General features: G+C 53.2%; 1 protein-coding gene across 1 annotated transcript; it reads left to right on the top strand.

Moving 5' to 3' along the window:
* The first annotated feature begins 4,681 nt into the window (after positions 1-4,681).
* Positions 4,682-14,663, top strand: LOC140654199 (fatty-acid amide hydrolase 1-like). Its single transcript, XM_072867276.1, has 15 exons — positions 4,682-4,920; positions 6,204-6,317; positions 7,053-7,196; positions 7,525-7,658; positions 8,739-8,945; positions 9,360-9,400; positions 9,968-10,092; positions 10,311-10,436; positions 11,284-11,381; positions 11,764-11,863; positions 12,165-12,205; positions 13,043-13,082; positions 13,657-13,765; positions 14,102-14,247; positions 14,339-14,663. The coding sequence occupies exons 1-15, from the start codon at positions 4,753-4,755 to the stop codon at positions 14,465-14,467; spliced, it is 1,722 nt and encodes a 573-aa protein (XP_072723377.1). The 5' UTR covers positions 4,682-4,752; the 3' UTR covers positions 14,468-14,663.
* The last annotated feature ends 1,359 nt before the right edge of the window (positions 14,664-16,022 follow it).

Genomic DNA, 16,022 nt, shown 5'->3' on the forward strand with positions numbered 1-16,022 from the left:
CAAAGGGGCTGCAACCCAGTGCCCTTTTTTAAAAGCCCCTCCAAATTCTTTGCATCGTGGGAAGCATTCTGCTGCTCTGCACAGATTGCTCACAACCCCTGCAACAGCCTTTCCTGCGATGCCCCAGCCTATAAACACCTCACCCTCCCCCAATATTGTGTCTCCTTGCTGAAGGGCCACATGGTGCGGGGCAAGCCAGGGAGCATTTCTTCTAGATTTCCTCACCCCATCCCTGCTGAGACGTACCATTCTCCCAGCCCCACCGATGTGGCAGCACGATGGGCTCACTCGAAGCACGGGGCACAGCAGATGTCCCTTGAGGACACCACCTCTGCCATTGCCATCACCACCATTGGTTTCCCAAGGCTGGGCAATGACTGCCTGTGACCCCAGGGTTGGTTTTATCAATTCAACACACCATGAGACAGCATCCTCTAAAGCCTGGACTCATCCCTTGCTATTCTGAGGAGCATTTAACCATCTTCTCCATACTGGCTTCACCCTGTAAAGTTTTAAACAGCGAGATGACCCCCCCATTCTTCACTCTGTAATGCACAGTAAAGAAAAAGAAGGGGTGAAACTTGTCGCCCCCTCACCAGCTTTGCTGCCCTGGCTCTGCTCCCCCCTCCCCGAGCACCAGAGCTGCTCAGTGTGTAAATGTATGTAAAGCTTTGGCAGTATCCACAATAAACCCCTATCTCCTGCTCTCTTTCTCCGAGCGGCTGGAGTAATTACAGTGTAGCAGTGCCAGCACGAGGCATTTCTGCTGATGAATGCACTCAATCTAAGCACAGTTTTATGTATCATTAATTCCTTTAGCGTTCAAAAAAATAACTTTTTTGATGGCAGATAATACTGTAATCACTCACAATTGCCAATACAATTATCTTCATTCAGCTGTGTAAAACAACCACAGGAGTAATTTTACCCACTTAAATTTTCTTTCTCTCTCTTTTTTTTCCCCTTATTTTTTAATGTTCACATGAAATGCAAAGCTGTTTGAACTTAGGTTGCTGTAACACAGGCACTACTAGAAATAAGTCCCCGCGCCCTCATTTGTATAGAAAGGAGGTTTTCAGAGCCTGAAACTATTTGCTTCAGGTGTCTGCAGCAATCTTAGGGATCTCCCAAAGGGTCCCCCCCATCCTAGGGACCCCACTGCTATGATCTCTTCAGCTTTTCCTTACTCTCCATCAAGCTACCACGCAACAGCTGCCAGGTACGCAAGGAGCAAGATTGTTTGTGCAAGTACAAGTCACACATGCAAGTCATGGTCCAGTTCCAGGTCAGCTCCTCCTCCACTCTGCTGGTGGACAAAATACACGAGCACGCCCTAATCTGCTTCAGAACAGAGTCCACAAACCTGACACAAACTATGTGTTCAATCTGCTTATGGTAACTCAGATACTTCAGCTTGAACCAGATCTGGGAGCAACCAGCCCTCCCACTGGCAGAGCTCCGGAGCACAATCAGCGAGGAGAACAAGCATCTTCTACAGGCAGAGGTAACTACAAAGTGAACAAAAAAGGTGTCACCGAGTGAACAACTTGGTTGAAACACGCAATTTTCTTGCAGGGGCAAAAGGAATCACTCCCACGTGACACTACTTGCCTGAGCTGCTGGACAACCTTCTTGCAGGGATTAAACTCCAGCTCTGAGAGGAGCTGCTTCACCTTCTTGCCGATCATGTTGACAAATCCCACTCGAGAGTCAGGAACCTACAAGGAGAGGAGAAAAGAAGCAAGAGGGACTGTTGGCTGTTGTAAATGAAGCTTGGATCTTCTTCCAGAGGGTCAGACCCTGGGAAGGGGGTGACTGGCAGCTGGTGGCAGGAGCAGGTTGTTAACTTCTAGGAAACAGTATAAAAGCAGTAGGGTGAAATGGAAGAACAGAAGCGTATAAATTCCTGGGTGAACAGTGAAAAATTTCTTATTGCCTCTTCTGAAATAAGGGGCAGCAAATGAAATCAGCCAAGGGCGGCAAAATGGAAATGTTGCTTCCCTGTAGCAAGTGGATAAACTGTGGATCTCCCTGCTGCAGGATGCTGTGAGTGCCAGAATTGGATTGCTTCACACCAGAAATATCTGTACAAGCACACAGCTATTAGTCACTGAAATTTAACCTCTGGCTTCAGAAACCACAGCTCTCCAGACATCAGGAGACAGCGTTAAGGAAAACATTGCTGTGTGTTTGCCACGCTTTTGGCATCTGCTCTGGTGTCAGATGAATGGGGGCTAGCTGGTCCTTCAGCCCAGGCCAGTCCAGCTGATCAAGTGTGATGTGTCACTGTTGGAAGAAGATGACGCCTTTCTGTTCCTCCTTTGGTAACCACAGGGTTACAGCATCTCTGGGGTGTGGTGGTTCCCACCCAGTCACAGCTCTGTGGACACACAGAGGGACATGGACAACGGGGAAGGAAGCCTTCACGGATCCAGCTGATCCTTTTGCCCTCCCTTAGCCACAGGCTCCAGCCCTGCCAGGCAGTGGAGGAGGTGCAGGGGTAGGATCCATCCTCGTTTCCAGCACTCCAAGATTCGAGCCCCCTTTGCTGCAGCGTATGGGCAGCCCTATGGACATAACAGCAGAAAAGCTCCACTTGCTCATCTGGCAAGGAAACACCAATGTCCCAAAGGGACATCAGGGCATGACTCACCCCACAAGCCAGCAGTTGGCCTTCCACCCCAGCCCACAGGGGCAAGGCCAGACCCATTTTACCTCTCCTAGGGGGTCCCAGGCACCTCCTCCTGGACAGGGTGTCCCCAGCCACCACCCGCCTATGCTGGAGCCCCCCTGTCCTCTGCCCAGTCCCATCTCTGCTGGCAGCTGGGTCACAGCAGAGACCTGCTGCATTTTGGGGTTTCCTATGCCCTGGGTTAACCTCCTGGAGCCAGCCAGCCCCAGCAGAGATCCAAGCCTTGCCACTGTCCTGCCTGATGCCTCAACCCCATTTATTCACCCCCGTACACTTGCCCAGGAGAGGGGAGAAGGGGGAGCTCTGGCAGCAGCTCCTGGAGGCACAGGTGCTCCAGGCATAAAGCTCATATTTTGTTTTCTTCTCTTTGACAAACTGAACTGCAGAAGGTGAAAATTGTTCCTGCATGAGAGATTTTAAGCAGGGTTTAAAATAGGGGGAAGAGGGTTGGAGAAGTAATTTTCTCTTCCACCAGAACTAGTTTTTAACTTCTGTTTCTCCAAAGTTCACCACCTGCCTTGTTCTCTTCAGGTGCACCTGGTTTTACAGCCTGCAGGGTAACAGCCCTATTTTGGCATTGTGCTGCCATGAGGCGAGATCAGTGCAGCTGAGGAGAGCATGAAGCCTCCAGGGTGAGAAAGAAGGAAGGAGCAGATAGGGATCACAGCATCTGCCCTCACCACCCTTGAGCTGATTCCTTCCTCCTGGCTCACTGCAAGGGCACTCCCACCAACCCCGCTCCCCTCGCAGTTTCCTGTGCCCCAAGTAGTCTGCATGCATGGGACTGCAGGGCCCTTGGAAGCTCACATTACTGTATAATCCTCTGAGCCCCACAGTCAGAAAGGGGAGGGGGGGGGAGGGAGAAAAAAGAAGAAAAAAAAACCAAAAACAACAGTGGGGAAAAAAGGCTGTTCTTGCATGTAATTTCCCTGACCCAGATAACAGGGAGCTGCTCATCCTCAAATAAAGAGCAAGAAGCCATAGGCCTCAAGTTCAGTGAGGGCTGAATATTTCCGAGGCTTCAACACCCTTCAGCAAACAGCCCCAGGACGCAGTGTACGTACAGCGCAGCATTTCCTTCCGGGGGAGCCAGGCTCCGGTGCAAGCCGCTCCGCTGGTGCTAAAGTAGCCCTGATGGCCTGAAGGTTGAAGTAAAGCCAGTGGCCCGAGCAATAACACCAGGAGAATCAGGTTTGGGGGCATGCAACTCTCCATCACATTTTCTAGCTCAGCATCTGCTGGGGTGGGGGGAGCTTAGGCATAGCTCATCCTGCTGGGAGGCAGGGGGAGACAGAAGACATCCCAAATCCTTCCCAACAGGTTTTCCACAATCCTCTGGGCAGCATCTAAGCTGGATAGCTTGAAATATTTGCTCATGAACTTTTGCAAGGGGTGAAGGTTTTTTAAGGACAGACCCCATGCGGGGCTGGTGACAAAGAAATTATCTTGGAGTTTCCCTCAAAACTGAGTGCAAGGCCCCAGCAAGCACGCCCGTGCCTGAGCAGGGATGCCAGATTTCTATGTCGGAAGCTGCAGCACTTAGCAAAGCGCAGGCACACCCATGCTCTGCCACTGATGAAGTGGACTCCACCGGGCACAGCCTGGGACATTTATTGTTTCTTTTTCCCACGCAGCTGCTTGGCTTCAGGAAACACAAAGGAGCCGGGTATCTTTGGGACTCCCCCGCTGCTTCTTTGATGCTCCTAGCCAAGACCATACCCAGGGAGGCTGAAAAATTACAGGGAGATCAAAGCCTCACTTGGGGAACGGCAAAATAAACAACCCTTATCAGCCACAGACAACCCAGCACAGGGAGGGGGCAGTTTTCATCCAGGAGCTTTTCCTGCTCCCAGATCTCCTCCCCCCTACCCGCGCTGCTGCTCGCAGATCAGCAAACCGACCGAATCCCTTTCCAGCGAGCCCAACGCTCTCCCGCCCGGGAATCCTCCCCAGGTTTTGCCTCCCTCCTCCCCACCGGCGAGCGGCGGCCCTCGGAGCCGGCCGGCAGCGGGGAGGCGCCGGCAGCGGGAGGCGCGGGGCGCCCGGCCGGCAGCCCCGCCATGCAGGTCCCCCTGCCCGCCCTGCTCTGCTGCTCGGCCGCCAGCCTGCTGCTGCTGCTGCGATGGCGGCGGCGACGGGGGCTCTGGAGGAAGGTGAAGGAGGCTCGGCAGAGGCAGGAGCGGAGCTTGGTGCAGATGGAGATGGCTGTACGGCGCTTTCGGGAGCAGGTGGGTGCCATCAGCCGCGCTTCTCCCCTCCACCCCCGGGGGGGAGGCTGCGGATGGGCAAAGCCGCCTCCGCCCGCCCGGCCGTGGCTCCTCACCCCGGCCCCTACCCTGAGCGTGCCCCGGGGACAGCGGTGCGCAGCCCTTGCTGCGGGCGGGGCGGCGTCTCCTGCGAGGGGCAGCTGCGGGGCTGCTCTCGCAGCGCTGGCCCGGCTGCGAGACGGCATCCCGGCTCCTAATGCGGAGCTACGGGGATTTAGTTTTACATTTTTCCTTTCTAAGTCTACGTGTGCACGCACCCCCTCCCCAGCAACGCGGCGATCCCTTCTGCAGCAGGGGTGGGGAGGAAATGCTTCCCGGGGCAGCCGGTGCAGCGGGGGATAACGGGCGGCGGCGCAGGCATCCAGCAGCCAGCGACCGGCGGCGAGGAGAGGAAAATCCCTGCCCCTCGTCTGAAAGCTTCCCGGCCTCTTCCGCCATGGCAGGAGGCTCAGCCTGGCTGCCGAGGAGGCGGTAGGAGAAGGCGAGAGGCAGTGTGTTATCAGCAGAGGCCAAAGTGCTGCCGCACAGCCCGAGGACGCTGCCCGCAGGGATGGGGTCAGTGCCACCGGGGCCGAGGCGCGGTGCCCAGAAATCCAGCTCGACCGCGCCGTGCCCCCTGCGATCCCATCAGACTGCCCGACCTGCGGCTGGAGTGGACTCGCTCGGGTTCGGAGTCCAGCTTGGGGGATGAGGTTGATGCTTTTTTCATGGTATTTAGTAGGTGGCGAGGAAATCTCTACTGATCCAAAAATGACCTGTCCGCTGTCAGCCGAGGGGCTCCCTGGTTTGTGCGCTTCCCTGTAGGATATTTTGGTGATGCCAGGAGAAGACCTGGCACCAGGTCCGATTTTGTTTCTTGCTGGAGCATTGTCTATAACCATGCTGCCAATTCCCGCTGTAAATCAGCAGAGGACATTGCACCAAGCAGTTCCTCCAGGCCTGGCCAAGACCTGTCTGAACAAGGCTCCACGAAAGGCTTTCTCTTAAACAGCAGGTGCTTGGTGAGACCAGTCTGGCCGGGAAGACAAGGCTTTAGAAAGCCTGGGTTACTACTGGCCCTGCCAGTTTCATGCCATGCTCACTGGTATCAGGTAGGAGCAGGATTGCGGTCTTGAGGCAGATATTGCATTTGGCCACTAAATGGCAGATATTTTTTGGATGGGTTACAGTGGGCACCAAGGGGAGAGGAGGAGCCCACCAGCTGACACGGAGGTGTGTCATTGCCTGTTCAACCTTTCCCATAGCATCCTTCCGTGAATGTGATCTCCATCCTCTCTCTGCCTTTGCCGGAGCTCTCCAAGAAACTCCGGGATGGCTCCCTTCCTCCGGAGCATGTCTTCTATGCCTACGTGGGCAAGGTGAGGAGCAAGGGCGGTGGGGCAGCATCTCACCTATGGTGGGGCTGGCTCTCTTTGGGAGAAGCCCAGCACAAGGTTCAAACACTGGTTCAAACCTCATTCAAATGCTGCTGAGCTGTCACTGCTTGCTGGTTAGTGCTGGGCCCTTCTGCACTTTCCTGTGAGAGAGGGGAGAGCTGGGCATCTGGCTGCCATGGCTCTCAGCTTGGTTTGGAGTAAAAGCAGCAGCAAGCTCAGCATCTGGAGAGCCCATACCTTCCTATGGGAGCCCATACCTTCCGAGGGGCAGTTATAGCTATAGGGAAGTTGCAAAGTGCTGCTGTTTTTCTCCCCTCCATCTCCAAATGGGTTGGTAAACTTCAAAGACTCGGTGTCCACTTTCATTCTCTACTTTTGCCATAATGCCCTGATCACCTCCTGGGTTCCCACTTTGGGGTTATCATTTTATACCACCCCAGAAGCTCAATCAAGAGAATAGCCTTTGGTATTCTGCTGAGCTGAGTGCCTCTCTTCATCATGCACCAGCTGGTGCTCTGGCCCTCTGTGTCCAGACAATGTTTTGGAGTTTGGCGTGAAAATGTCTTGGAAAGGAACAGAAAGGGCTGCCCTGATACTGGCTGCCCAGATGGGGAGGTGGAAAAGGGGGAAGAGGCAGGTCTCCTTTGCTAAACAGAAGGCTGTTGGGCAATGCTGGGGGCTGTGTCTCACCTGCGGGCTTTGCCTGCTTTCCCCAAGGCCCTCCAAATCGCCACAGAAACCAACTGCATCACGGAGTATCTGCAGGAAAGCGAGACTCAGCTCCAGAAAGCGAAGCTGACAGGGAAGCTGGGTTTGCTCTACGGGGTGCCTGTCAGCATCAAGGACTCCATCAACTGCCAGGTACCGCCAGCACGATACTGCGTTTGTCCTGAGATCCCTGTGGTTTGAAGTTTGGTGGCAGGGGGAGGTTTGACCTCAGCATCTGGCTTGACTTTGTCATAGCTGATGTGGGATGGCCTGCCCTGGCAGGTGATAGCGTTTGCTGCCCTTCTCCCATATGAGCCAACAGAGAAGGCTGGTCAGATTTACCACCAATACACTATGCAACGTGTGCATGATGGATGGGTTGTTGGAGGTGCATGCACATGCTTATATATATAGATAAAAATACAGGGGCAAGGGGAATTGCAATCCTCCATTTGGAAACCTCGTTGTCATGTGTTCCCAGGGTCATGATTCCACATTAGGGTTTATAAAAAACCTCAATAAACCTGCGACGGAGGACAGCGTGGTGGTGCAGGTGCTCAGGAGACAGGGCGCAATTCCATTTGTCAAAACCAACGTTCCCCAGTCCCTCATCAGGTAGGTGGGCACTCCATTCCCTTGGCGTGGCAGCAGTCCTCCCTCCCTCATCTCAAGTGAGGGTTTCTATCAAGTCTAATTCTCATTTCCCACTTCTTTTTAAATAACAACATCTGGTCCCCATCCTTAGTGTCTTTAAGTTTTACTTAAAAAATAAGCACATTTACACCAAGGATGAAAATTAGCTCTAGTTCCAAATGAAGTAAAGAAGGAGAAGAGGAGAGAAATCGCTGCCCTTCTTTCCTGGGCTGGGTGGTTTTAAATAACTTTTTTTTTTAAATTAACCCCTCAGAGATGGTCCTGTTAATTATACAGTGCAAACACATACTCATGGAAGGGGAAGCTAGTTAGCTGGTTAAGCTAACGACCTTAAATTATTCTGCCCCCTAACCTCCTGCTGTATCTGGCAAGACCGCTCTTGACGCCATTGATACAGGGTCAGGTGTGCTGATGGACAGACACCCTGCTAGCGTCCCTGTGTCCTGCCAAGTGAGCTCTGGCAAGGCTCCTCTGTGGATGACTGTTGCCCAAGCCATATGAAATGCCTTCTTTAAGGCGATGCGGCAATGACTGACCATGTTTAAAAAAAAAGCCACACAAAGAGGTTGCCCCAAGGATTATCAGATTTTGAACATCCCCCAGTTCCTGGGGGAGTCCGATGTTCAAATATCGCTGCAGTTGTCATTTGGCCTGTTCCCAAGCAGGGGCTCAGCAATGCCCCCCCAGGGTGGGGGGGCCTGGACCTGCTCCAGGGGGGCTGCTTTGGATGTCCTCTGGCCCTCAGGATCACCTGAACAGGGAGCCGTTCTAGGAAATGTGATGTATTTGTGCTGCCAGAGGGTCTGTCTGGGGAAGGCTTGATGACACTGAAATTAGCTGGCAGTGAATCCAGGTCCTGGGCCACCATGAAAAGGCTGGTGGTCTTCATGGGAGCTTTGGGAAGCTCCCTCAGACTAAGTGATGTCAATATAACAACTAGTGAATTGCACAATTACCTTTTGAAGGTCTTTTTGTAGTGACCAGGGCCCACACCAGCAGATATCTACATTCCTCTCATTTGCAATGTCTCTCTCTCTCTAGCTATGACTGCAAGAACTTAATCTTTGGTCAGACGTTCAACCCTCTGCTCTACACCAGAAGCCCTGGAGGCTCCTCTGGTGGAGAAGGGGCACTTGTAGGAGGAGGTGGGTCCATCCTGGGCTTTGGGACGGATGTAGGAGGGAGCCTGCGTTTCCCCGCTGCTTTCTGTGGGATCTGTGCACTTAAACCCACTGGGAACAGACTCAGGTACTGCGAGTAATGCAGTGATATCTTTGGGTGAGACCCACCCTGCCGACCGCTGTGCTGGGATGCTCCTGCTCCTGTGGGCAAGGGGAAACCTGGGAGGAACTGGGAAGGGCTCATTTCTCCCTCCTGCCCAGACATTTTCTGGGGCCTGTATGGAGGGAAGCATTGGTTCCCCCAGAATGGAGACGGAGAAACCTCTCCATCTGCATGCTAACAGGGTGGTTGTTCCTGACTGACATAACTCATTCTGGCCTAGGTTGGGTCTCTCCTGGGCTTCCCCTTGGCCCTTCCTTCTGCCAACCTCTGCATTTGCAAAGGGAGAGCAGTGTTTCCGTTACCACTTGCTACTGCTTAAAGCCTTTTCCTTCTGTGAAAACTATTCAGATGCTGTATTTTATGTGTCTCTTTTTGCAGTAAAAAAGGAATAATTTCTGGTGTCCTTGGGCAGAAGGCAGGTAGGAATTGATGGCTGTCTCCCAGGGAGGGCAGTAGGGCAGGGGTGAGAAGGACCCTCAGCTGGTTATGGGGGACCTTCTCCAACACGTTCAAAGAGGGAAGCAGGTTCCCCTTCGGGAACTTTTTCAGAGAGCCACACCTATACCATGATTCCTGAGAAACTGGAACATGCATGAGCAGGAGCAATTTGTGTAAAACAGGAACCTCAACACACCCTGTAACCCCCAGGTTGCTGCGTTGTCTGGCACTGCTTCGTGGGAGGTGGGATTAGCAGTCAAAAGGGGTGTCTTATGTTGTCCTTGTGTCGTGATCGACAAAGCTTTTTGTTTAATTTTGTAAATCATTAAATGGAGACATCAGGGCACATATTGATGGATAACAACTCTGGGTCCATAACCATGGGCCTGTTGGTGGAAAGGCACCTGTAGGCATCCCCAGCCCAGTTCTCAAAGAGGAACTGTTGCCAACACTAGACTAAGTCAAAACGATGCCAAGAGGTCCTGCTTTTGCAGGACAAGCCCTTGCAAGACCCCCAACCATGAATGCTCTCTTCTGGTCTCTTCCAGTGGTCGCAGCAGTGGGGCCGATGGCAAAAGACGTGGAGAGCCTGGCACTGTGCATGCGGGCGCTCCTGTGCGAGGACATGTTCAACCTGGACAGCACAGTGCCCCCCCTTCCCTTCAACGAAGAGGTAAACCTCAAAGGGGGCAGAGGTTTCTGAGAAGAGCTGCCGTGGCTCAGGCTGAAAACGCCAGTGGCTCACGGGAGGTCTCTGAGACACGTTCCAACCTGCCACAGCTGTGGGTGGGCACATGGGCGAGAGAAGTGCTGCTTTCCAGGCTTGCCTTGCAGCATGGGTGTACTGTTGGCTCCTGACACCTTCAGCTGGTGCTCTCCCTTGCTCTGCAGGTGTATTCCAGCACGCAGCCCCTCCGCATAGGCTACTATGAAACCGATTTCTTCACCATGCCAAGCCCTGCCATGAGACGTGCCGTTCGAGAGACAAAGCAGCTGTTGGAGGATGCTGGCCACACGGTAGGATGTTGCATGAACCCAACAGTCATGCTGCATCTGTTCATCCTTTCTACCATGTCTTTGGGACCCATGTATGAACATCAAGCAAATTTGGCAGGGAAAGAGGGCCTGGAATCCACTCAGCTTCCCACAGCTTTGATGAAAGTAGATAGCTGCTTCTGGAAAAGAGAAATTCTTTATATTGCAACTTGATTTCTCCTCTCAGCAGGATCTCAGTGCTCTTTAGGTGCTGGTGAACACAAAAGGGAGCCCACCCCAATCCATAACACGTGCTGGGGAGTAGACACACTGCTGTATGACTTGTCTGTAGTGTGGGTGCATTTACTCACGCCCTGGCCAAGATCCACATTGCACTAGGTGCTGTGCAGCCTGGGTCCTGAGGCAGTTCCCCCAGGGAGCTTACAGTCCTGGTGATGTATGAGTACTGCCAGTTCAGTGTGCGTCCTGGGCAAGTCGTCTCCTGTGCATGAGGCATGGTTGTGGCTGCACACCTCCCCCTTACCCTTGCACAAGGATCAGGAATGAAGTGGGGAGCACAGACTCATGCCCTCTGTCACCCACTGCCAGTTTTGGAGGGACCTTTGTGCCTTGGGGCTGCGTGGACATCAGGGGGCCAAGCCCATCCTGTATCTTTTGACTCATCAATTGCTTTTCAAAGGGAAAACTGCTTTTTCAGGGAAGGATGGATGGCATGGGGAGGACCTGGTGGCCGCAGATGCTAGAGGCTTTCCTGAGGGCTTGTCAGGAAAACCTCAGCCCAGCTTGGCCCATTGTGAGCCCTCGATGGCTTCTCCCACACAGCTTGCTTGTGCTTGTGCCACTGACTCCTCTTCTGTTCTCCTTCCAGCTGGTGCCCTTTGAACTCATGAATGTGGACTACATGATCTTTAACTTCTGCATCAGGGGAATGTTTGCAGATGGGGCCACCTCCTTTCTCAATACATTGTAAGTATAGCCTGGAACAGTTTGGTGTGATCGGTGCCTTTCTATGAAATCCTCCCCAGGGTTTGGCTAGGGTCCAGATACAGGCAGCAGATCTACTGGATGTAGATAGCGGCTGATATGCACTGGGATTTACTGGGGAGCTTACCATCGAGCGATTCAGCCGAACCTTGGGTCTGTTTGGGATTGTTAACTAGCCTTGACAGATGAAAGGAAACTGGGTGCTGATATCCTATAAATACTGTGAGAATCAGATTAGCCCAAAGGAATGGAGCAAACCTCTTTTTGTCACTTAGTTGCTGTTCAGAGGGGTTGGCCTTGTGAAAGCTGATCTACTGTGATTGCTTCCTAACGCTGCTCAGCTAAACACTCTTTTCTCTTTCAGCAAAGGGGAGCTGGAGAAAAGCAGCGTGGGGCTGTTCTTCTGGTTGGCGAAGTCACCAAACTGGCTAAAAACTGTCCTCTCCTGGATTGCCAAACCCTTCGTAAGGTCCATTTCTTTCTAGCATAGATGGAGTTAAGCAATTGGTGGTGAATAACTTGTCTCCCATTGCAGTAGGGCTTTATCATAGAGAAGTCTCTAGGCGTTGCCTCCTGGTTGTGCTTAGACACATCTCCAAACTGGAGCGATGCTATTTCTGTTCCTCCTCTCCCCACTTTGGGAAAAATCCATGAGTCCTGCCTGAGCACTGAGCCAACAGCTTGTATTTGTGACAGAGCTGTCTCAGAGGACAGGGCTAGGATTAATGTAAATTATTTTCTTTTTTTTTACTTTCTCCTTCTCAGGTGCCTCGATTTTCAGATATCATAAGAAGTATGAGAGCGAAGTGAGTAAATGTGAGCCTGAGCAAATGTGTGAAGATTTGGCTTTCTCTTTTGGAGAGCAACAGTGTTTGCTACATTAGGGATTCTGCCCCAGCTGCATGCATCTGAGAAAATACAAGGCAGAAAACACAAGGGTGGGAGCAAACTGAGAGCAGTTTATGTCAACACCATAACCCTGCAGGGTTTGGCAAACTCTTCTGGTACTGAGGATGGAAATGAGGGTGGGGGCTCATAGCCTCTTGCTTAGGAACTGGATGAAGCTTGTGGGAATGAAATACAGTGTCGGCTTCAGCACTGGTTAATGCATCCATCATGCGGTGAGGTAGGGACCCCGTAAGACAGAAGGAAGGTAAATGTACAAGGAAGGAGGCTTGCTCTTCCTTGCTGCGATGTCAGTGTTGGGCAGTTAGTGCTGAGAAAGGACTCAGATCCCATAGCAGAGAGGGTGTATTTTGTGCTGTGCCTCCAAGGAAGCAGGTCTGTCCCCCCATCAAAGGATCAGTCCACCTCGCACAGCCTGGCCTTTGAGAAATGATGTGCCTGGTTTCCACCTCCTCAGCACAGCAGCAGTAACAGGGCTGGACACTTGCCAGGCCAAAGCAGCACTGCACCCATCTGCCTTTAGTCTTCAGCCCTCCATCATGGGCAGAAGCAGAAATAAGACCCACAGCCCTTCAGAGGAAAGCTAGGACTTTGCCAAAGTCCTCTCTTCCCTTGGCTGCAGCTCCAGGAGCAGAGCTAACCTGTGCCGATCTGCTTTTTGATGCTCTTCCCTGCCCCTAAAGCTGCTCTTTGCAGCACCTCTTGATGCTTTTCATTGGTTTTGTTTCCTTTTTCAGCACAGTGGATGAAGTCTGGAGTCTTCATCATGAAATTGAGGTAAAGTATTGCAATTTGGGGTTAGATAGTTTTTGTTTTATTTCTCTTTGGGAAGAGGCAGATTCAGTACCCACCAAGGTTAGGAGATGGTCAAGTCACTGGTGGTGTGAGGTAGGAACATACATCACTCCTCAACAGATCTCACTTGGATGTGCAAGTTCTCAGCACATTTCAAGATTATGATGACACATAGACACATTCACTGATCCTGAATCAGACCTCAATTTTTTACTCCTACACTTGAAAACACAGGCCATCAGCTGCAGCAGACTTGCCTTTATTTCCATTCTGGTTTCCTCAAGACCCATGCCCATGTCCCAGGTTGCCATGTGCCCCGCACTCAATCTTTCCCCACCTCCAGTTTTAGCAGGGGGGAGGGTGCTTCGTACGCTGGGAGGGCTGTCAGCCACGCAGCAAAGGGTTGCTGGATTTTAGCAGGATTGGGCCCGACGTAGCCTGACGGCTGCTCCTGGGGAAGCACCGAGAGCCCAGCTGGGCACCTAAGGAGAGCCTCAGGCAGCAGCCATGGGACAGTACCTCCACCCCACTGACCACCAGTGCATTTCCTCCTCAGGAGTTTTGCCACCAGTTCATCGCCCAGTGGAAAAAACTGAATCTGGATGTCATGCTTTGTCCCATGCTGGGCCCGGCTCTCAGCATCGGCTACCCTAGGAAGCTCTCAGGTAGGACTGCCGACGGGGGACCTTTGCCTCCAGCATGCCCCTGCTGCGGCACTCCACCAGTATCAATGCGAAGCGTTCCTCCTCCTCCTCTCACATCCCCAAGGCGCTGGCCAGCGTTGGGAAGAGCTCAGCTCTTGGGGCAGCTGCAGCTCCAGCCCATGGGGTACACCCAGGACAACCCCCCCAGTGCATGTGGGAGCCAAGGGGCAGGTTTCCATCCCGCAGCCCTCGAGTTCCCAGTGCAAGCGCCCCGTTAGCTGGAAGCTCGCATACGCGGAGGGTGGCGAAGGCTTTCCCTGCGGCAGGCTGGCACTGCGAGCTCCCCTTCTCCCTCAGTGGCAGTCAGCTACACCATGCTCTACAACGTCTTGGACTTCCCTGCCGGCGTGGTCCCTGTCACAATGGTGACGGACGAGGACGAGGAGGAGCTGAAGGGCTACCAGGGGTACTTTCAGGACTGGTGGGACCGGACCCTGGCAAAGGTGAGTAGCACCAGGTTCCTCAGGGGCACGAGCATCCCCATCCCTTCCCCTGGACATCCCCCTGCCCTCTCCCCCTCTGTTTGTGCCACAGGCTTTTCGCGGCAGCGTGGGGCTGCCCGTGGCTGTGCAGTGCGTGGCCTTGCCGTGGCATGAGGAGCTGTGCCTCCGGTTCATGAAGGAGGTGGAGGCACTCATCCTGAAGAAAAACAGGCTCATCTGAGTCCGCGTGCTCACCCAGAGCAGGATCCCAGCTAACATCAGCGCAGGTCATCCTTTGGTCTGACTCACCCGCAGGACTCGTACCCTCCACGAGGATGCGGTGATGGCTGGGCTGGCTGCTGGCTTTGGGGTGCAAGGGGAGAGCGAGGTGAGCTCCGCAGTGGTGGAGCACTTCCAATCATTGTCCTAATACAGTATTTTTTGTTATTGGAAAGTCTGTTATTTCAAGTCTGTGTTTGTGTGTGGGGTTGGGGTGGATTTTAATAACCCTTTCGACACCCGCCAGGGAAGTGCAAGAACATGATCCTTCTCTTGCAAATGGGGAAACTGAGGCACGGGGACTGGTGTTGTCCAAGATGTTCAGACTCCTACTTGGAGTGCTGTAGGAAAAGGGATTTTCCCCTCCGTTCCCCCCTCTCAGCTCCCTGAGGAAAAAATCCAGGGTTTTCCCTGCTGCACGACAGCAATCCAAGGTCAAAGCCGAGCCTGCCTGCAGGCTCTGGCAAGGAGGGAGGGAGTTGAACCACTTCCCACAGCGCAGGGCTGCTGGCACCCTGCACGCTGTGGAGGGGAAATCTGGAGTGATCGCTAACTCCCATCTCCTTCAGGCAGCTACTCCTGCTTTCCCCAGAGCAGAGGTGTGAAGTGCTTCAGCTCGTGGTGTTGCACCTATAAAGCGGGGTGCCAGGGTTGGACGGCCAGCTGGACAGCCTGCCCTGCGCACCTTCTCCTCCCGTTTGGTGGAGGAGGCCACGCCAGGTTTTCTAGTGGGGTTTTCCAGCCGCTGGCAGCCACAAACACCAGGATTGGCAGGGCCGGCTGCTCCCGGCAGCTTTCCAGGGTGCTCTAGAAAGGGATACCACTGTGCAAAAGTGTTTTCCCAATGCAGCAATGTCTCAAGTGGATTGTAACAAAGCTCTGGCAGGATTTATGTTTGGGTTTTTTGATGTATTATTGTTGCTTAAACCAGATTCATGCAAAAGCATGGGGTCTTTTCAAAGGCTGGGCAGAGAGGTTTATCCCAGCCTAGGAGAAAGCAGCCCCCAGCACTCTGCTTCTTTATCAGCAGGCTTTAAAAAAAGGAGGGAGGGAGCTCCAGGCATCCCAGGACTGAATGCTATGTAAAACCAAGCCCCAGAAGAGCTTGGGTGGGGTTTTTCAACAGTTGCAAGTGCTCCCTGCCCACACAGAAAATGCTGGACGGGGTTTATCTGCTTGCATTTTAAAATTCAAGCCTGGAGGACCTTGTCCCAGGAGAGGCAATGGCACCTGCACCCATGCTCCCGGAGAGCCAAGCACTGCATCATACTGTTAGTTTAACCGCTCGCTCCCTGGTACGGGGGTGGGCAGGGTGCAGGAGTCCAAAGGACGGAGACACCAGTGGACCTGAACCAGTAAACACTCCTCACTGGAAGCCCGGAGCAAAGACCTCTGGTAAGCCATGCCCACTGACATGAGACAGTGCACTGGGCAGGGCCAAAGCTGCTGTGTGGCTCTGGGGACTTGAGGTTGCCAAAAAGGGCCAGCTGCAGGCTGCTCCCAGCCCAGCCTGGACA

Source organism: Ciconia boyciana, chromosome 7 (genome assembly GCF_034638445.1).
Source record: "Ciconia boyciana chromosome 7, ASM3463844v1, whole genome shotgun sequence".
Classification (NCBI taxonomy): domain Eukaryota; kingdom Metazoa; phylum Chordata; class Aves; order Ciconiiformes; family Ciconiidae; genus Ciconia; species Ciconia boyciana.

What these genes read in the sequence shown, in the direction of transcription:
- LOC140654199 (XM_072867276.1), top strand. Translation starts at nt 4,753, where the DNA reads ATGCAGGTCCCCCTGCCCGCCCTGCTCTGCTGCTCGGCCGCCAGCCTG. An exon ending in CCCTTCCCTTCAACGAAGAG is followed by an intron (nt 10,093 to 10,310) that starts GTAAACCTCAAA and finishes CTTGCTCTGCAG; the next exon opens with GTGTATTCCAGCACGCAGCC. An exon ending in ACCTCCTTTCTCAATACATT is followed by an intron (nt 11,382 to 11,763) that starts GTAAGTATAGCC and finishes TTTCTCTTTCAG; the next exon opens with CAAAGGGGAGCTGGAGAAAA.